This window comes from Panthera onca, chromosome E2 (assembly GCF_046562875.1).
Source record: "Panthera onca isolate mPanOnc1 chromosome E2, mPanOnc1 haplotype 2, whole genome shotgun sequence".
Lineage (NCBI taxonomy): Eukaryota > Metazoa > Chordata > Mammalia > Carnivora > Felidae > Panthera > Panthera onca.
This window is the reverse complement of record NC_138353.1, coordinates 11,983,054-12,004,502: the sequence shown is the minus strand read 5'-3', so window position 1 is coordinate 12,004,502 and position 21,449 is coordinate 11,983,054. Positions and strand designations below refer to the sequence as shown.

Below are 21,449 nucleotides of genomic sequence, written 5' to 3'. Positions count from 1 at the left end.
TAGGAACAAGCTAGCCTATTTATGGGAAAAAAGGATATTCTTTATTGTCTTGGTTTAGCGTCAGTCTTGAGTGGGGGTTGGAGAGGACAGAGATCTTATGTATTTGGGGGAACTAGGACTACATAACACTAAAAATGAGACAGAAGCTCTCTTCCCTCACCTGTGAGCAAAAAAAAAAAAAAAAAAAAAAAAAAAAAAAAAAAAAAAAGCAGGTGATACTGCCATCTTGTGAGCAATCTAAAGACAAGAGTTCACATAAAAGGACAGAGGTGGGAGAGTTAAACAAAAGCAATACAAAGCCCAGACCCACATCTTACCCTGCCTGCATCTTTTTATTTATATGAGCTGAGAAATATTTTTGGTCTAAGCAACTCTAAGTTACATTTCTTGTTACTTACAGCTAAAAGCTTCCTAAATGATAAAACCACCATGAGCGTTCATGATTTTCCCTTGGAAGTGATGACAGTAAAGAAATGCATTAGAAGCCCCAATGTCTGACACTGTGCAACTTGACTTAGCACCTTGAAAGCCAGGGTAAGGGCATGCTCTGGTCGCCCCATTCATCCAACGGGAGAAATCTGAGAAAAATTATGATGCACCAGTTTATAATAGTAGTGAATTGTACTAGAGCATTCTAGGCTGCATGGCCTCTGAGACCTAAAGAAATTTCACAGTAAGAAAAAGTTGCTGACACCTAATTTACCTGTATCCTTAGAAACCTAGAGAATTTTGAAAATTAACCTCACGGATTTTATTCTTTAGTTTTGGCCATAATGCTGTCTAGTGAAATAAAGCAATCACATTATGGATTCTTAAATATAAAGGATGATAACTCAGTAGTTTATTACTTTGGTAAAATTGGTACATGTTAATTGAAAAAAAATTTTAAATGAAGTACCAAAAAAAAAAAAAAAAAAAGACTACGCCAAAATTTTGCTTGTCAGAGAAAACTGTTGCATATATGATGGTGAGTAATCTTTCACACATTATCTATGAAACACGTATTTGAACATATATGTATGCAGACTTAACTTAACTGGATATTTTGAAGGTACAATCCACATTTTCACTGACACAATATGTATAATTCTTTCCTATCATTATGGATTGATTCCTTACTTTCTATAATTCCATTTTTATAGGAACTTGGAGAAATTTATCTATTTATTTCTAGTTTAAAAAATTACCCTCATTGTACAAATCCCTTTATATTATTAAGATGGCCTTATCATAAATTATTATTCTAAGTTTCCAGGTGGAAATCAGTCAGACCAGTGTCATATGTAAGAGATGAATCACTGGGTTCTACTCCTGAAGCCAAGACTACACTGTATGTTAACTAAGATGAATTTAAATTAAAAAAAAAAAAGTTTCCAATAAAAATTTTGACTAAAAACAAAAATCAAATCAAAAGAACTTTGACAGAAACGTGAAGACTAAAAAAGCGAAGTATTGTAATTTTGACATTTATTAAGAAAGTACTTTTCATTAGCAACCATTTCTGACACTTTGCAAATATTACAGGAAAACTCTGCCTTAACACACACGGCAGGAGTAAAAAGTCAATTATGTAAAATGCAGTGCAACCAGAAACATTGTTTATCAATTTGTACTGTCATTTAAAGTGCACATATGGGTACACACACACACACACACACACACACAGCGCTAAACTTAAACTGATGGAATACTGTATAGAAAGAGACCAAATGATAAGAATTCAGCTCATCCCTGTTTAAGACAAGACAAAGGATGGGAACCAATCCCAACAGGGTTACAACCCAATTCGTGTAATTGCAGATGACAATATTGCTTGATATTCTACATTTCAAATATTTTCCCACTTGAAGTGCTTATGTTAAGGTTACTTGCAGGATTCCTCCTCCAAATACATTTTTAAATGATCTTTTTGGGGTAAATAAGCTTAATAAAATTTTCAAACATGATACTTTTATACATTTTTAGTCATTTAGTAAAAAGTACTGAGCACCTACACTGAGTTATGCAATGTCATGGTTTTAAAAACTCAGTAAATGAGTGAAGCCCCTTTTCTCATTAAGCTTACATTAGAGTAAACATAGATTTAGGCACGCTCTTCACTGTACTTTCGTTCCTCTGGTCTTTTATAAGCCCTAGTACAATGATAGTTAAAGTCACGTGCAATGAATCTTAAAATTGTGAGAAAACCCCTTACGGAGACTCTCTTGTTAGATGTCTCCATAGTGTGGTCTCCTGACTATCGTGAACGTTGAGGCTGGGCAGAAACATTATTTTCATGAAAGGAATTTTGTCTACTATAAGAACTCTAGGGAGTGGAAAATTTCAGTTCCCATTTGAGGACTTCAAAACAAATATAACGGTTTTATAGATCTTCACTTCTGTATGGATTCTCTGATGAAGGATAATCCTTACCATACTCTTCACTTTTATAGAATTTGTCACCACTATGGACTCTCTGATGAATAAGTAGACCTGAGCTCCAACGGAAACCCTTACCACACGCATCACATTTGTATGGTTTCTCTCCTGTGTGGACTCTCTGATGAGCCTGAAGGTTTGATCTCTGACTGAAGCCCTTTCCACACACCTCACATTTGTATGGTTTTTCCCCAGTGTGGACTCTGTGATGAGCTTGAAGACTTGAAAACCCACTGAAACCTTTACCACACTGTTCACATTTATAGGGCCTCCCTTCTGTGTGGACCCTCTGATGCGCTTGAAGACGTGAACTCTCACTGAAGCCCTTTGTGCATACCTCACATTTGTATGGTTTCCCTCCCGTGTGGACCCTCCGATGCGCTTCAAGACGTGAACTCTGACTAAAACCCTTCCCACACATCTCACATTTATACGGTTTCACTCTAGTGTGGACTCTTTGATGACCTTGAAGATATGCTCTCTGACTGAAGCCCTTCCCACATACCTCACATATATATGGTCTCTCTCCAGTGTGGACACTCTGATGGCTTTGAAGATAAGATCTCTGACTGAAGCTCTTACCACACTCATCACATTGGTATGGCTTCTCTCCTGTGTGGACTCTCTGGTGGGCCAGGAGGGTTGAGGCCTTACTGAAGCCCTTACCACATTCTCCACATTTATAGGGTTTCTCTCCTGTATGAACCCTCTGATGAATTTGAAGATTAAAGCTCCAACTGAATCCCTTCCCACACTCCTCACATTTGAATGGTTTTTCTCCAGTGTGAACTCTCTGGTGGCCTTGCAGGTGTGAACTCCGACTGAAGCCCTTCCCACACTCCTCGCACTTGTATGGTTTTTCTCCAGTGTGAACTCTCTGGTGGCCTTGAAGGTATGAATTGCGACTGAAGCCCTTCCCACACTCTTCACATTTGTATGGTTTTTCTCCAGTGTGGACTCTCTGATGGGCTTGAAGGTATGAACTCCGACTGAATCCCTTATCACACTCCTCACATTTATAAGGTTTCTCTCCTGTGTGGACTCTCTGGTGAACATTAAGAACTGATCTATGACTGAAGCCTTTACCGCATGCATTGCATTTGTACGGTTTCTCTCCAGTGTGGACTCTCTGATGATCTTTAAGTTTTGAACTCCAACTGAAGCCATTCCCACAGTCCTTGTAAGCTTTCTCTCCGATGTGAATTTTCTGATGACCTTGAAGATACGAATTTTGGCTGAAGCTGTTACCACATGCATAATGTTTATATGGTTGTTCCCTAGTATGGACTATCTGAAGGTCCTGCAAATGTGAGTCCAGACTGAAGTTATTACCACATTCCTCAGAACCATAAGGAATCTCTTCCATGTGAACTCTATGCTGAATGTTAAGATTTGAGCTACAAAGAAAACCCTTCTCATATTCTACATCTGTGTATAGTTTCTCTCCAGTGTGGATTTTCTGGTAGACTTGGAGACAAGAACTCTGATTAAAGACACCCCCATTCTCCTCATATTCATGGGGTTTCTCCTTAGTATGGATCCTAAAAATACTATTAAGGTCTAAGCTATGATTGAAGGCTTTCTCATAAATATTGCATCTATAGGACGTCTGTCCCGGGTGAATAAGTCCACAAGTGTTGAGAGAGGAGGGCTGACTGAAGTTCTCACCATATCCACATTTATATGGCTTCTCTTCTGTATGTATTCTCTGATGGGATTGCAGAGGTGAACTCTCAAAAACACAATCATCTCTTCTATGAACAATTGGATGAATATGAAGAACTGAACTATAACTACAGCCCTTTCCACATGGACTGTAGGTATGGGTTTTCCCTTCTAAGTGTAACTGCTGATAAACTTCAGAGTTGGAGTCGTCACTGAAGGCTTTTCTGTACTCATTACAGGAGTAGGGCTTTTGCCCCATTTTGATTAAGTCTTGATTAAGCAGTGAAACCTTCATGAGGTTTTCTCCACAGTCATGGCAGCTGTAAACTCTTTCTGATCTGTGTACTCCCAGATTATCATTGTGTGGCGTGATCCAACTGGTGCTGTCACACTTACGGAAATTATTTTTCATCAAAATTTGCTGACACCTACACTGATAATTATGTGACTCTGCCAGATACATTTTCCTCCAAGAATGCTGGGCTCTCCAAGATGGAAATTCTTGACTTTTTACGCAACTGGAAACATCCTCTATATGAGTCAATATATAGTTCTCATCTTCGGGAACATGAACTGGCACTCCTGCCCAAACCTGGCAGGGGAAATCACCTCGGTTTTGCAACTGAGAAATATTCCTTTGAAAATTTTTCATGGCATCTTGACACCTGGTTAACCCGCCTGTACTTTGTTGCCAGGTCTTCCGGGAAGAAGGCTCTTTGGGGGAAATGTAGCCTAATCCCACTGCTTGACTACTCTCCATATTATGTTGACTCTTGGCTCCTATAATGACAAAGAGAATTTAGATATGTGCAGAAGTGGAAGTTTTTATTCAGAGACTTTAAGATTTTGCACTTAGATCACGACATGAAATTACAGGAAAATTCATGTTACTATGTCTAAGAATACTTAGAAAATGGCTCTGGTTCTTCTTCAGCTGTATCAGGAATATAAGTAAGGTCCACATAATTCAAGCTATCTGTATGCCTCAAAATCAGGGATTTGCAACGCAACCTGGAAATATCAAACACGGTGGCCCTGTTCAAGAGGTCTAGTAAAACCATATACATATTATTTATGGGTTTATCATGGATTGCCTGGAGATCCCAAGAAGGGGGAATTCTCAAATTGGGAAGAATGGAGACTCCAGTGGACAAAAACCTTTTTTTCTCTCTGGCATGTGGGTATGGCAATGTTTTCGTCTGTACGTGTGTCAGGAGACAGTGTTAAATACCGTGCAAAGGTAAACACAGACCTTTATGCATGAGGCATCATATGGCCCCTATAAACTCTTTATCTTCATGAGAATAATAAATTCTTCTAAGTCACTGTAAGCCATATCACTTTCACCTCTTTTCAAAAGATATTTCACAATCAGCAAGGGCCATCGTATAGGTCAGAATGTGAAACACTGTGACAGAATTCAACTCCAAAGACATCAGGGGAAAAAAAGGAGGTTGAGGGAGGCGAGCACAGCCAAGTTCCCTGGCACCTGGAGGTGTACTTTGAGGCAAATCACCAAAAACCAAAAGCTCAATGAACACTGACTTTGGCTTGTGTCCTTTTAGTGGAAAAATACTTTAATGTTCAGAAAATTTGAAGCACCAGAAGAGTTGAAGACAGGCACATTTGAGTATAAATGGTTTGTCGCTTAGTTATTAACACTCAGCTTCCTAGCAGACAGCGGATCCTCAAATCCAAGAGTACCTCCCTACTGACACCGGATTCAGCAGGGCTGACATCATAACATGTACCTTCCTAACACCCGGCAGCACATTAATTCTCTATAGCATCCAGAAAAGAAAGCAGTAAAACAGAACTAAGAGGGCATGAAGATGTGTTGTTTTTCATGGGAAGGTGGTGATGGCAATTTTGCCACAAGGCTGAAAAGCTGTATGAGAGGCAGGGCTACCCTTAGGGTAGCACCGGCTGATGAGAAAAGCAAAGGTCGCAGGAATCTCTTCTGGATTGAGTCTTTTTAACTTTTAAACTAACTCAAAACAGTGTATTTCTTCTTGTATAAAATCTTACCAGTAAACCCATACTATCTCCAACTTTATTTTTTTTTAGTTTTGCATTTTATTTTTTTTCCAATTAAAATTTTTATTTTACTGAAAATGTTTTATTAAGGTTAATTTTCTTCCATAAATATATTTTTTTAATTTAAATTCAAATTAGTTAACATAGCGTGTAGTCTTGGCTTTAGGAGCAGAACCCAGTGATTCATCTCTTACGTATGACAACCTAGGGCTCATCCCAAAAAGTGCCCTGCTTAATGCCCATCACCCATTTAACTCAGCCCCCCACCCGCTTTGTCTACTATCCCCAACTTTAAAAAAAAAAGAAAAGAAAGAAGAGAATAGAAGAGAAAATAAAAGATCAGAAAAGAAAAGAAACAAAATGCCACACTGATGACTAGGGTGGCACTAGACTGTGGGACACTGCGGTAACTGCAGGGTAACACTTTATGGCACATCCATACATAACGCCTCTCAATACTTCAAAAAAAGCCAAACGCTTAGTGATGTCTCTGGCTTCTCAAAAGCAAAGTTTCCAGTTATTACACTAATATTTTATCACTTAAACATGAAACGAAGGGACATCCTACAGGAGGCAGACAAAGTTAATAGCTTATATGTGAGAAGTTTGGTGTCCAGCTGGAGTTCATCATAATCCTTATAGTTTTGCTTGGTATCATCAAAAACACTCAGTATATATCCATAAAGATACAGTTTAAATACTTTATATCTTTTGGGACTGACATGGTGGCTTGAGGACATGAAAAGAGGCTTGCCGGTCAAAACCCAGTTTTTTACAAAGTAGCTCTTTCAACAGAAATTTGTACATAATTTTTGATATGACTGTCTCAAATATTTCAGAGATTAAAGTTTCGTCTTGACCAGTGGCTTCACAATGTGAAAGCGTTACAGGAAGGGGAAAAAAGGTCATTTTACTTAGTTTCAGGCTCTATGGAAAAGATCACACATTTAATGACATTAACTTTAATTTCCTTTAGCCAGTGGGGTGTACCAAAACACCTTGTCATTTCCTTTCCCTCTCTCAACATTTAGGTTCTCTCTTAGTATCAATGGCAGGGTGCTGATAAGAAATTGTGTTAAATCAAATTCATAAACGAACTGAATAAATGAATTTGATGGAGAAAATATGCACTGCAAAAAAAACACTAAAAGGTCTTAAGGTGCACCTGGGTGGCTCAGTAGGTTGAGCATCTGACTCTTGATTTTGGCTCAGGTTATGATCCCAGTCAGGTTATGATCCCAGGATTGTGGGATCGATCCCTGCATCAGGCTCTGTGCTGTGGAGCCTGCTTAAGATTCTCTCTCTCCCTCCACCCCTCCCAAGCTCGCTCTCTCTCTCTCACTGTCTCTCTCAAAAAAAATCTCATTTGAAGAAAGCTGAGAATTTATTTCATCTTCTTAGTAGTCCTTTAGCTTTAGAGGTTGAGAAAGTCAATCATTCCAACATCCTCTATGAACCAATTCAATAACAAAAATTTTTATATGTGTTGTAAATACCAAATAATCCCTTTAAACAGTTAGCTATAATGAATTAAGAAAAAAAATCTCAGTTTAGATTTTCTTTTTCTCTTCTCCTTTAATATAAATTAGTCAAGAATATCAACTCAGGCAATCCAGGCTGAGATGAGCCTGCATTCTTACTGAGCTTTTTAAATAGTAAGAGAAACCAAGGCATTTTGCAGGCAGGAGAGAATAAAGTAACAATAATGTTTTGATTACAAATATTTACAAAGCTGGCTACTCTCCTAACCACATCTGAGACTTAGCTCTATCAGAGTATATTTAACCTTTGAGGATTTCTTGTCTGTCTCCACTGCTTTACCCCACGATTAAATGAGTTCTTTGTTTTTGGAAGGTTCTTAATTATCATTTCTTCAACAGATATAGGCTTATTCAGATCGTCTATTTCTTCTTGCGTAAGTTTTGGCAAATTACGTCTTTCAAAGAATTGGTCCATTTCATCGAGGCTATCATATTTCCATAGAGTTTGTCCATAGTATTCCTTTATTATTCTTTTAATGCCCACAAGACCTGGGTGATGTCCCCTCCTTCATGTCTGATATTAGTAATTTGTATCCTCTCTCTTTTTTTCTTAGTTTGCCTGGCTAGAAGCTTACTGGTTTTAATGATTTTTCAAAGAGCCAGTCTTTGTTTTCATTTTTTTCTCCACTGGCTTCCTGTTTTCTACTTGATTTCTGCTCTAATTCTTATTATTTCTTCTCTTCTGCTTACTTTGGATTTAATTTGCTCTCCTTTTTCTAGTTTACTACAGTAGGACCTTAGACAATTGATTTTAGATCTTCTCTTCCAACATATGCCTTCAGGGCTTTAAGTGTCCCTCTTAGTACTGCTTCCACTGCGTCCTACAAATTTTTATGAGCTGTGTTTTCATTTTCAGTTAGTTCAAAACATTTTTAAATTTCTCTTGAGATTCTACTTTGACCCATGTATTATTTACAAGTGTGCTGTTGAGTCTCTATGCATTTCGGGATTTTCCAGTTACTTAGTTTATTGATTTCTAGTATAATTCAATTGTGATCTGAGAGCACAATTGTATGATTTCTATTTTTTAAATTTGTTAAGATGTGTCTTATATATATAATGTATAAAACATATAATGTATGAAAACAAGAACAGGTTATGTAGAGTGGGAGCAGAGGGGGTGAGATGCAGAAAACAAAGACTACCCTTTATATTAGAGCATAAAATTGGCCAGCCTATCACAGTGTGAGATCTGATATCAGAACCACTATTAATGATCAAAAGTTACTAAGCATATGTGTAACTTAAAACACGGATTTGTCTTCTTTTATTAGCAACGTGCCATTTTACCCACATTTTCTTTATGTCTGAAGTTAGTTCAGGCAAATGTGGTAAGTTTTCTATTAAAAAGTAAGTTGTGGCAAGGAATTGTAATTCTGGATAAACATGTCTGGCACATGTAAGACATCACCAAATATTTACGAAAGGTTGTGTTAAAACTTAAGGTGTAGTTAAGGTTAAGTTGACATATAAAGTTAAGTCACAATTTCAGTAATTACTAACACAGTGACGTTTGATATCCCAATGAAGCCATAACAGAATTAAAGTTATCAAAGGAAACAGAGAGAACAGCTGTCTGAGACCCACGGATAGGCATGGCAAGTTCCTCAGTTCAGTGCCAGATAAATACATAACATATGCAATAAATTTACATAATAAAATATATAAAAAATAAAATGGAATATGATTCAGCCATAAAGAAGAAAAGCATCTTGCCATTTGTGACAACATGGATGGACCTTGAGGCATTATGCTGGGTGAAGTAAGTCAGACAGAGAAAGACAAACACCATAGGATCTCTCTTATATGAAGAATTTTAAAAACAACAACAACAAAACACCAAGCTTGCAGATATAGAGAAGAGATGGTGGTTTTGAGAGGGCAGGGATAGGGGTGGGAGAAATAGGTGAACTGATGGTTTTGCGGGCTTAAGTTTAAACAAACTGAATACGAATTTTAAGGGGCGTCTGGATGGCTTAGTTGGTTAAGCATCCAACTTCGGCTCAGGTTATGATCTCACGGTTCATGGGTTCGAGCCCCACATGGGCTCTGTGCTGACAGCTCAGAGCCTGGAGCCTGCTTCAGATTCTGTGTGTGTGTGTCTCTCTCTCACAAAAATAAATATTCATTTAAAAAATTAAAAAAAAAAAAAGAATTTTAAGATAACTGGGGCACCTGGGTGGCTCAGCTGGTTAAGCGGCCAACTCTTGAGCCGGCTAAGGCCATGATCTCACAGTTTGTGGGATGGAGCCCCGTGTCCACGGTATCAGTGTGGAGCCTGCTTCGGATTCCCTCTCTCCTCTCCCCTGCTGACACACTCTCTCTCTCTCAAAATAAATACAGTTTAAAAAAATTTAAAAAAAAAGAATTTTAAGAAAACTGTAGCTAGGTCAAGAGACTGTTCAGATGCTAGAGGACGAAAAGAGAGGACAGAACGGAAAGATAAAGAGCTGGGCATTTGAATAGGAAGTAAGTGCAAGAGTGTCTCAGTTGAAACCGCTGCGTGGGAAGAATCAGCTGTGATGTTGGCATCGATCACTTTTGATCCTGACTTTGGTTGACTGGCTAGCCTCAATCTTCTAAGAATAATGGCTACGTGTCTATAGATACTCAAGGACACCTAAATGATTAGAATCAGGACAGGCATTCATCAGAAAACAAACAACGCTCTGGAGTATCCCTCGATTGTGTGGATTTATTTTACGCCTACCAGCTGTCTCAAGGGGGCACTGAAGACAGCGAGGACCATGCCTCTATTAACCAAGCCTGGAGCCTGCCTCAGATTCTTCAAGGCGAAGAGAAAAGCAAGTCAAGTGAGCTGAAGCAGAAGCGTGACCGTGACGGGTCTCCTGGGCAGCAGTGGGGCGGTGCGGAACAGAATGAGTGAGCGGAAATAAACACAGGGAAATATGTGAAAAGCCAGAGGAAGCTGAGGGGACAGACGCCTTAGGGCCTGACCTGTTCTGACTCATGTCTTAGGAGAGGCTCTCTAGCTGCTGTGTTACTGCAGGGCGGCTCTTACCTAAACACCCATCTCTCTGGGTTTCTGTCTCCATCATCAACAGCTTTTCTTCTCTCTCCAACTGGGATATAAGCTCCGGTTTGAAGGGCTGATTCCCTGTAGAAAGGCAAGGACAGCAGAAGTTTTAAGTTTTGACAAAATCCAAGTGATCTTTTTTTTTTTTTTTCTGAATCATGCTTTTGGTGTCTAAGAACTCCCTGCCTAATACAAAGTCATGAAGAATTTCTCCTGTGTTTCCTTCTAGAAGTTTCACACTTTTACATTTTCCATTCAGTCTCTTAACCATTTTGAGTTAATTTTTTGTTGAGGTGCGAGGCATGGATATAGGCGCATACAGAAGTCCAAATGTTTCAGCACCCTCTGTTGAGAAGACTATACTTTCGAGGCGCCTGGGTGGCTCAGTCGGTTAAGAGTCCGACTTCGGCTCAGGTTATGATCTCACGGTTCATGGGTTCGAGCCCCACATGGGCTCTGTGCTGACAGCTCGGAGCCTGGAGCCTGCTTCGGATTCTGTGTCTCATTCTCTCTCTGCCCCTCCCCAACTTGTGCTCTATCAAAAATAAATAAACGTAAAAAGAAAAAAATCTTTAAAAATAAAATCTTAGGGGCGTCTGGGTGGCTCAGTCGGTTAAGAGTCCAACTTCGGCTCAAGTCATGATCTCGCAGTTTGTGAGTTTGAGCCCTGGATCGGGTTCTGTGCTGACAGCTCGGAGCCTGGAGCCTGCTTCAGATTCTGTGTCTCCCTCTCTCTCTGCCCCTCTCCTGCTCATGCTCTGTCTCTCAAAAATAAATATACATTAAAAAAGTAAAAAAAAAAAAATTTTTTTTAAAGACTATACATTCTCCATTAAATTGCTGTGGCACCTGTAATGCATCTAAAATAGTTTCAGAGGGCAGGGGTGCCGGAAGATGGCGGCGTAGGAGGACGCGGGGCTCACAGCGCGTCCTGCCGATCACTTAGATTCCACCTACACCTGCCTAAAGAACCCAGAAAACCGCCAGAGGATTAGCAGAAGGGAGTCTCCGGAGTCAAGCGCAGACGAGAGGCCCACGGAAGAGGGTAGGAAGGGCGGCGAGGCGGTGCGCGCTGCACGGACTGGCGGGAGGGAGCCGGGGCGGAGGGGCGGCTCGTCGGCCAAGCAGAGCCCCCGAGTCTGGCTGGCAAAAGCGGAGGGGCCGGACAGACTGTGTTCCGACAGCAAGCGCGACTTAGCGTCTGGGAGGTCATAAGTTAACAGCTCTGCGCGGAAAGCGGGAAGGCTGGAGGACAAAGGGAGGGAGAGCTGCCGAGCCCCCGGACGGCAGAGCTCAGCTTGGCGGGGAACAAAGGCGCCAGCGCCATCTCCCCCGCCCATCCCCCAGCCAAAATCCCAAAGGGAACCGGTTCCTGCCAGGGAACTTGCTCGCTCCGCGCAAACACCCAACGCTGTGCTTCTGCGGAGCCAAACCTCCGGCAGCGGATCTGACTCCCTCCCGCTGCCACAGGGCCCCTCCTGAAGTGGATCACCTAAGGAGAAGCGAGCTAAGCCTGCCCCTCCAGCCCCCGTGCACCTTGCCTACCCACCCCAGCTAATACGCCAGATCCCCAGCAACACAAGCCTGGCAGTGTGCAAGTAGCCCAGACGGGACACGCCACCCCACAGTGAATCCCGCCCCTAGGAGAGGGGAAGAGAAGGCACACACCAGTCTGACGGTGGCCCCAGCAGTGGGCTGGGGGCAGACATCGGGTCGGACTGCGGCCCCGCCCACTAACTCCAGCTATACACCACAGCACAGGGGAAGTGCCCTGCAGGTCCTCACCACGCCAGGGACTCTCCAAAATGACCAAACGGAAGAATTCCCCTCAGAAGAATCTCCAGGAAATAACAACAGCTAATGAACTGATCAAAAAGGATTTAAATAATATAACAGAAAGTGAATTTAGAATAATAGTCATAAAATTAATCGCTGGGCTTGAAAACAGTATACAGGACAGCAGAGAATCTCTTGCCACAAAGATCGAGGGACTAAGGAACAGTCACGAGGAGCTGAAAAACGCTTTAAACGAATTGCAAAACAAAATGGAATCCACGATGGCTCGGCTTGAAGAGGCAGAGGAGAGAATAGGTGAACTAGAAGATAAAGTCATGGAGAAAGAGGAAGCTGAAAGAAAGAGGGATAAAAAAATCCAGGAGTATGAGGGGAAAATTAGAGAACTAAGTGATACACTAAAAAAAAATAATATACGCATAATTGGTATCCCAGAGGAGGAAGAGAGAGGGAAGGGTGCTGAAGGGGTACTTGAACAAATTATAGCTGAGAACTTCCCTGAACTGGGGAAGGAAAAAGGCATTGAAATCCAAGAGGCACAGAGAACTCCCTTCAGACGTAACTTGAATCGATCTTCTGCACGACATATCATAGTGAAACTGGCAAAATACAAGGATAAAGAGAAAATTCTGAAAGCAGCAAGGGATAAACGTGCCCTCACATATAAAGGGAGACCTATAAGACTCGTGACTGATCTCTCCTTTGAAACTTGGCAGGCCAGAAAGGCTTGGCACGATATCTACAGTGTGCTAAACAGAAAAAATATGCAGCCGAGAATCCTTTATCCAGCAAGTCTGTCATTTAGAATAGAAGGAGAGATAAAGGTCTTCCCAAACAAACAAAAACTGAAGGAATTTGTCACCACGAAACCAGCCCTACAAGAGATCCTAAGGGGGATCCTGTGAGACAAAGTACCAGAGACATCACTACAAGCATAAAACATACAGACATCACAATGACTCTAAACCCATATCTTTCTATAATAACACTGAATGTAAATGGATTAAATGCGCCAACTAAAAGACATAGGGTATCAGAATGGATAAAAAAACAAGACCCATCTATTTGCTGTCTACAAGAGACTCATTTTAGATCTGAGGACACCTTTAGATTGAGAGTGAGGGGATGGAGAACTATTTATCATGCTCCTGGAAGCCAAAAGAAAGCTGGAGTAGCCATACTTATATCAGACAAACTAGACTTTAAATTAAAGGCTGTAACAAGAGATGAAGAAGGGCATTATATAATAATCACAGGGTCTATCCACCAGGAAGAGCTAACTATTATAAATGTCTATGCGCCAAATACCCGAGCCCCCAGATATATAAAACAATTACTCATAAACATAAGCAACCTCATTGATAAGAATGTGGTCATTGCAGGGGACTTTAACACCCCACTTACAGAAATGGATAGATCATCTAGACACACAGTCAATAAAGAAACAAGGGCCCTGAATGATACATTGGATCAGATGGACTTGACAGATATATTTAGAACTCTGCATCCCAAAGCAACAGAATATACTTTCTTCTCGAGTGCACATGGAACATTCTCCAAGATAGATCATATACTGGGTCACAAAACAGCCCTTCATAAGTTTACAAGAATTGAAATTATACCATGCATACTTTCAGACCACAATGCTATGAAGCTTGAAATCAACCACAGGAAAAAGTCTGGAAAACCTCCAAAAGCATGGAGGTTAAAGAACACCCTACTAACGAATGAGTGGGTCAACCAGGCAATTAGAGAAGAAATTAAAACATATATGGAAACAAACGAAAATGAAAATACAACAATCCAAACGCTCTGGGATGCAGCGAAGGCAGTCCTGAGAGGAAAATACATTGCAATCCAGGCCTATCTCAAGAAACAAGAAAAATCCCAAATACAAAATCTAACAGCACACCTAAAGGAAATAGAAGCAGAACAGCAAAGGCAGCCTAAACCCAGCAGAAGAAGAGAAATAATAAAGATCAGAGCAGAAATAAACAATATAGAATCTAAAAAAACTGTAGAGCAGATCAACGAAACCAAGAGTTGGTTTTTTGAAAAAATAAACAAAATTGACAAACCTCTAGCCAGGCTTCTCAAAAAGAAAAGGGAGATGACCCAAATAGATAAAATCATGAATGAAAATGGAATGATTACAACCAATCCCTCAGAGATACAAACAATTATCAGGGAATACTATGAAAAATTATATGCCAGCAAATTGGACAACCTGGAAGAAATGGACAAATTTCTAAACACCCACACTCTTCCAAAACTCAATCAGGAGGAAATAGAAAGCTTGAACAGACCCATAACCAGCGAAGAAATTGAATCGGTTATCAAAAATCTCCCAACAAATAAGAGTCCAGGACCAGATGGCTTCCCAGGGGAGTTCTACCAGACATTTAAAGCAGAGATAATACCTATCCTTCTCAAGCTATTCCAAGAAATAGAAAGGGAAGGAAAACTTCCAGACTCATTCTATGAAGCCAGTATTACTTTGATTCCTAAACCAGACAGAGACCCAGTAAAAAAAGAGAACTACAGGCCAATATCCCTGATGAATATGGATGCAAAAATTCTTAATAAGATACTAGCAAATCGAATTCAACAGCATATAAAAAGAATTATTCACCATGATCAAGTGGGATTCATTCCTGGGATGCAGGGCTGGTTCAACATTCGCAAATCGATCAACATGATACATCACATTAACAAAAAAAAAAGAGAAGAACCATATGATCCTGTCAATCGATGCAGAAAAGGCCTTTGACAAAATCCAGCACCCTTTCTTAATAAAAACCCTTGAGAAAGTCGGGATAGAAGGAACATACTTAAAGATCATAAAGGCCATTTATGAAAAGCCCACAGCTAACATCATCCTCAACGGGGAAAAACTGAGAGCTTTTTCCCTGAGATCAGGAACACGACAGGGATGCCCACTGTCACCGCTGCTGTTTAATATAGTGCTGGAAGTTCTAGCATCAGCAATCAGACAACAAAAGGAAATCAAAGGCATCAAAATTGGCAAAGATGAAGTCAAGCTTTCGCTTTTTGCAGATGACATGATATTATACATGGAAAATCCGATAGACTCCACCAAAAGTCTGCTAGAACTGATACATGAATTCAGCAAAGTTGCAGGATACAAAATCAATGTGCAGAAATCAGTTGCATTCTTATACACTAACAATGAAGCAACAGAAAGACAAATGAAGAAACTGATCCCATTCACAATTGCACCAAGAAGCATAAAATACCTAGGAATAAATCTAACCAAAGATGTAAAAGATCTGTATGCTGAAAACTATAGAAAGCTTATGCAGGTAATTGAAGAAGATATAAAGAAATGGAAAGACATTCCCTGCTCATGGATTGGAAGAATAAATATTGTCAAAATGTCAATACTACCCAAAGCTATCTACACATTCAATGCAATCCCTATCAAAATTGCACCAGCATTCTTCTCGAAACTAGAACAAGCAATCCTAAAATTCATATGGAACCACAAAAGGCCCCGAATAGCCAAAGTAATTTTGAAGAAGACCAAAGCAGGAGGCATCACAATCCCAGACTTTAGCCTCTACTACAAAGCTGTCATCATCAAGACAGCATGGTATTGGCATAAAAACAGACACATAGACCAATGGAATAGAATAGAAACCCCAGAACTAGACCCACAAACGTATGGCCAACTCATCTTTGACAAAGCAGGAAAGAACATCCAATGGAAAAAAGACAGTCTCTTTAACAAATGGTGCTGGGAGAACTGGACAGCAACATGCAGAAGGTTGAAACTAGACCACTTTCTCACACCATTCACAAAAATAAACTCAAAATGGATAAAGGACCTGAATGTGAGACAGGAAACCATCAAAACCTTAGAGGAGAAAGCAGGAAAAGACCTCTCTGACCTCAGCCGTAGCAATCTCTTACTCGGCACATCCCCAAAGGCAAGGGAATTAAAAGCAAAAGTGAATTACTGGGACCTTATGAAGATAAAAAGCTTCTGCACAGCAAAGGAAACAACCAACAAAACTAAAAGGCAACCAACGGAATGGGAAAAGATATTTGCAAATGACACATCGGACAAAGGGCTAGTATCCAAAATCTATAAAGAGCTCATCAAACTCCACACCCGAAAAACAAATAACCCAGTGAAGAAATGGGCAGAAAACATGAATAGACACTTCTCTAAAGAAGACATCCGGATGGCCAACAGGCACATGAAAAGATGTTCAACGTCGCTCCTTATCAGGGAAATACAAATCAAAACCACACTCAGATACCACCTCACGCCAGTCAGAGTGGCCAAAATGAAGAAATCAGGAGACTATAGATGCTGGAGAGGATGTGGAGAAACAGGAACCCTCTTGCACTGTTGGTGGGAATGCAAATTGGTGCAGCCGCTCTGGAAAGCAGTGTGGAGGTTCCTCAGAAAATTAAAAATAGACCTACCCTATGACCCAGCAATAGCACTGCTAGGAATTTATCCAAGGGATACAGGAGTACTGATGCATAGGGGCACCTGTACCCCAATGTTTATAGCGGCACTCTCAACAATAGCCAAATTATGGAAAGAGCCTAAATGTCCATCAACTGATGAATGGATAAAGAAATTGTGGTTTATATACACAATGGAATACTACGTGGCAATGAGAAAAAATGAAATATGGCCTTTTGTAGCAACATGGATGGAACTGGAGAGTGTGATGCTAAGTGAAATAAGCCATACAGAGAAAGACAGATACCATATGGTTTCACTTTTATGTGGATCCTGAGAAACATAACAGAAACCCATGGGGGAGGGGAAGGAAAAAAAAAAAAAAAAAAAAAAAAAAAGAGGTTAGAGTGGGAGAGAGCCAAAGCATTAGAGACTGTTAAAAACTGAGAACAAACTGAGGGTTGATGGGGGGTGGGAGGGAGGGCAGGGTGGGTGATGGGTATTGAGGAGGGCACCTTTTGGGATGAGCACTGGGTGTTGTATGGAAACCAATTTGACAGTAAATTTCATATATTAAAAAATAAAATAAAAAATAAATAAAAAATAAAAAAAAAATAAAAGTGTAGTCCATGGGGCGCCTGGGTGGGGCAGTCGGTTAAGCGTCCGACTTCAGCCAGGTCACGATCTCGCGGTCTGTGAGTTCGAGCCCCGCGTCAGGCTCTGAGCTGATGGCTCGGAGCCTGGAGCCTGTTTCCGATTCTGTGTCTCCCTCTCTCTCTGCCCCTCCCCCGTTCATGCTCTGTCTCTCTCTGTCCCAAAAATAAATAAAAAACGTTGAAAAAAAAATTAAAAAAAAAAAAATAATAATAAAATAAAATAAAAGTGTAGTCCTCTGATTATTAAAGTGGCTAGACCTTTTCAATATATTTCTTGGTCATTTGTATTTCTTCTTTTTGGAACTGTACTTTCATATAATTTGCTTTTTTTTCCCTGTTAGGGTATTTTTATTATCTTTATCAACTTCTGTGACCTCTTCATTTATTAAAAAGATAACTTAATTGGTTAAAAAAATAAATAAATAAAATAAAATAAAATAGTTTCAGAGGGGCGCCTGGGTGGCTCAGACGGTTAAGCGTCCGACTTCAGCTCAGGTGCGTGATCTCGCGGTCTGTGGGTTCGAGCCCCGCGTCGGGCTCTGTGCCGACAGCCCAGAGCCTGGAGCCTGTTTCAGATTCTGTGTCTCCGTCTCTCTGACCCTCCCCCGTTCATGCTCTGTCTCTCTCTGTCTCAAAAATAAATAAAGGTTAAAAAAAAAAAAGTTTCAGAATGGCTTGTTCCGTATCACTACAATAAGTAAATCCACTAAAAATTGTTCAGGATCCCGGTTTCATTCCTCTACCCCCTCCCATTGTACCTAATGCTAAGGTGATATGATATAGTTACGTGCTATGTTCCTTAGCTATTTCCATAAGTTCTTTTCTCTCTTCAGGGTGGCTATGGTATTAGTTTCAAATATAATTTAACTTTTCTTTCAGCTTTAGACTGTCGCGCCTTCGCATTCTTCATTTTTTACTGGTTTTTTCTTATTTAACTTTTATCATGTGGTGAACTAGCATATTTTCAAGAGTCCAGACCAGACAGAAAGGCACACTCAAATGAATGTGACACACTTCTTCCACACTCTTACCTCCCACCCACCGTAAGAGACTAACTTCACGATTTTCTGATTAATCCTTCTTGGGTTTCTTCTTATAAAGACAAGCAGATATACATAGATTTCCTTATTTCCCCTTCGTTCTTACACGAGTTGTGGTATACTATTAATGCTCTTTTGCACTTTACTATCTTTATGTTTATTTACTTACTTACTTATTTGTTCATTTTGAGGGAGAGCAAGCCAGGGAGGGGCAGAGAGAGAAGGAGAGAGAAATCCCCAACAGGCTCTGTGTTGTCAGTGCAGAGCCTGACGCGGGGCTCGAACTCATGAACTGTGAAATCATGACCTGAGCCAAAACCGAGAGTCAGATGCTTAACCGACTGAGCCACCCGGGCACCACTGCACTTTGCTATCTTTAGGGAAAATTTCTAGAAGCGAATTGCTGGGCCCATTGCTGAATAACTGTCAAATTCCCCTCCTTCAGGACCGTATCATCTTGCGTTCCTACTTTCAATGCATGAGAGTGCTCTATGTCCCGCCACTTTGCCCAAAAAAGTATAGTGTTTGAATTTTTGCTAATCTCATGGGTGAGAAATGGTATTTCAGTATAATTTTATGTAACATTTCTCTTATTTTTAATGAAAGTGAAATATCTACTCCTATGTATGCATGTACTTACATGTATGTGAGTGAATGTATGCGTGTGTGCGTGTGCACACACACACACACACACACACACACACACACACACTCCTACCTGCTAGTTCTATCCCCTGAGGCCAAGAAACAAACCCACCACAGTGTCAGTGACACTGGATGCTAGGTATCCAGACCTTGTTGTTAAATACCACGCTCCAAGAAATGGATGATTCCAGAGCTAGGGTAAAGTAAAAGAGGGACAAAGAACAGCATGCTATGCCATCAAGTAAAGAAGTACTCAAAACAAGGATGGGGGATACTACAAAAGTCCAAATTTGGAGCAATTTTAGCACCCAAATAATTACAGTAATATTACAATCCATTAAAAAAAAAAAAAGTCGCAAGTCCCTACAAATAAACAAATGGTTAAGGCGTAGGGGGCTCTTGCTTACTGTAGAATGCCAAGAGCTGACTGCTAACTGTGAAGGAGGTACTAAGGCAGAAAATCATTTTGTAATGACCATGGTAAGGACTGGAAAAGGCAAGAATCATCACTGGATGCTAAATCTATAGGGAAATATTTGTGTAGTCTTAAAAAGTGTCGCCCTATGATTGCAAGAGAAACAAAGCAGTGATTTTATAGTGGAGAAACGGAATACCTTGACTGGGTGGATTAGCACCACCGGGGCGCGTGGATGGCTCAGGCAGTTGAGCGTCCGACTTCGGCTCAGGTCATGATCTCACGGTTCATGGGTTCGAGCCCTGCGTCAGGCTTTGTGCTGACAGCTGGGAATCTGGAGCCTGTTTTGGATTCTGTGTCTCCCTCTCTCTCTCTGTCCCTCCCCTGCTCACGTTCTGTTTCTCTCTCTCTCAAAAATAAATAAACATTTTTAAAAAAATTAGCACCACCCATGGGGGACAGACTGTGTGCCTCTATATGTGATATTCTCAAAAGGACTACCAATATAGGGTTCCAGCCAGAATGGATCATCTGAACCTAATTACAAGGGAAGTCTCGGGAATATTATATACAAAATGGGGGAAAGGGAATTATAGCGTTCTTCCAAAATGTCACGGTCATGAAAGACAAAGAAACTGTGTGGAAATGTTCCAAATTAAAGAAGATTAAAGAGACATGGCAGCTAGACTAGACTCAAGACTAGGCCTTGCTCTGGGGAGAGAAAAATCGGCTTTAAGGAATGTAAGTTGCTCTACTGTTACAATCAGAGCACAAATGAAAGATGATGTAAAAGTATTATACCTGCACGGGGAATACGTAAGAGAATATTGCTATTTCTACAAAATGGACCGTTTCGTGAAGAATTAACCATGCCCAAAGAGATGCCCGGTCTCTGTCCTCAGCTCGTGGGAAGTGATCTCTAAGTCCTGGGGATTTCCTGTCTGGTGCGAGTGTCTTTCTCACCTGGAGGCCCTGGGCTACAATGTGACTTCTGGTGGGGCCTGTGGCCCACCTGCCATCGGCTTGATTTCCAGAGGGGCTGGAAACGAAGGTCAGCCTCACAGGTGTCCAACCACATCGCCAAACGGCAATAAAAGCTCTGGGCACCTTGGCTTGTGTGAGCCTCCCTGGCTGGCGACACTCCACGTGCAGGATGATCCGCCACCGCCGGGCACAGTTAGTGCTGCGCACGACCCCTCTGGGAGAGACCGCTAGGAGCTGGTGCCCAACACCCCCTGGGTTCTGCCCCAGGTGCCTCTTCCCGTGGCTGATTTTAACCTGTATCCTTTCCAGGTAATAGAGCGGAACCGTGGGGATAACAGCTTTCAGTGCATTCTGAGAGTCCCTCTACCGAATTATTGAGGCCGAGGGTTATCTGAGGGACCCCTGAGCTTGCGACCGGTGTCAGACTGAGAGTAGCCTTGGGGACTCCCAAACTCTGCATACACACTGAAGTATTCAGAGATAAAGAGCCATATACATATGTTTTCATATATACACACAAATATATTTGGAGAGAGAAAAAATATTTTATTTTACAAAAATAAATAGGGTATAATGTTACTATAGGTGAATCTAGGTAGAAGCTACAGGGGTGTTCTTGTTCTTTACTTTTACTTTACCTTGGCAAATGTTCTGTACATTTGAAGTTATTTACAAAAACATTTTTTAAAAATTTTGTTAATGTTTATTTATTTTTGAGATAGGGCAAGCAGGGGAGTGGCAGAGAGAGAGAGAGACACAGAATCCGAAGCGGGCTC

General features: G+C 40.8%; 1 protein-coding gene across 1 annotated transcript in view; it reads right to left on the bottom strand.

Annotated features, from left to right (window-relative positions):
* Window positions 1–1,450: 1,450 nt before the first annotated feature.
* Window positions 1,451–21,449, bottom strand: part of ZNF112 (zinc finger protein 112) — a 38,264-nt gene continuing 18,265 nt past the window's right edge. The window contains exons 4-5 of the mRNA XM_078438332.2: window positions 10,684–10,779; window positions 1,451–4,863 (exon numbers count right to left, since the gene is read on the bottom strand). Of these exons, the coding sequence (XP_078294458.2) occupies window positions 2,363–4,863; window positions 10,684–10,779 (2,597 nt within the window). The 3' untranslated portion in view covers window positions 1,451–2,362. The remainder of the gene's footprint in view (window positions 4,864–10,683; window positions 10,780–21,449) is intronic.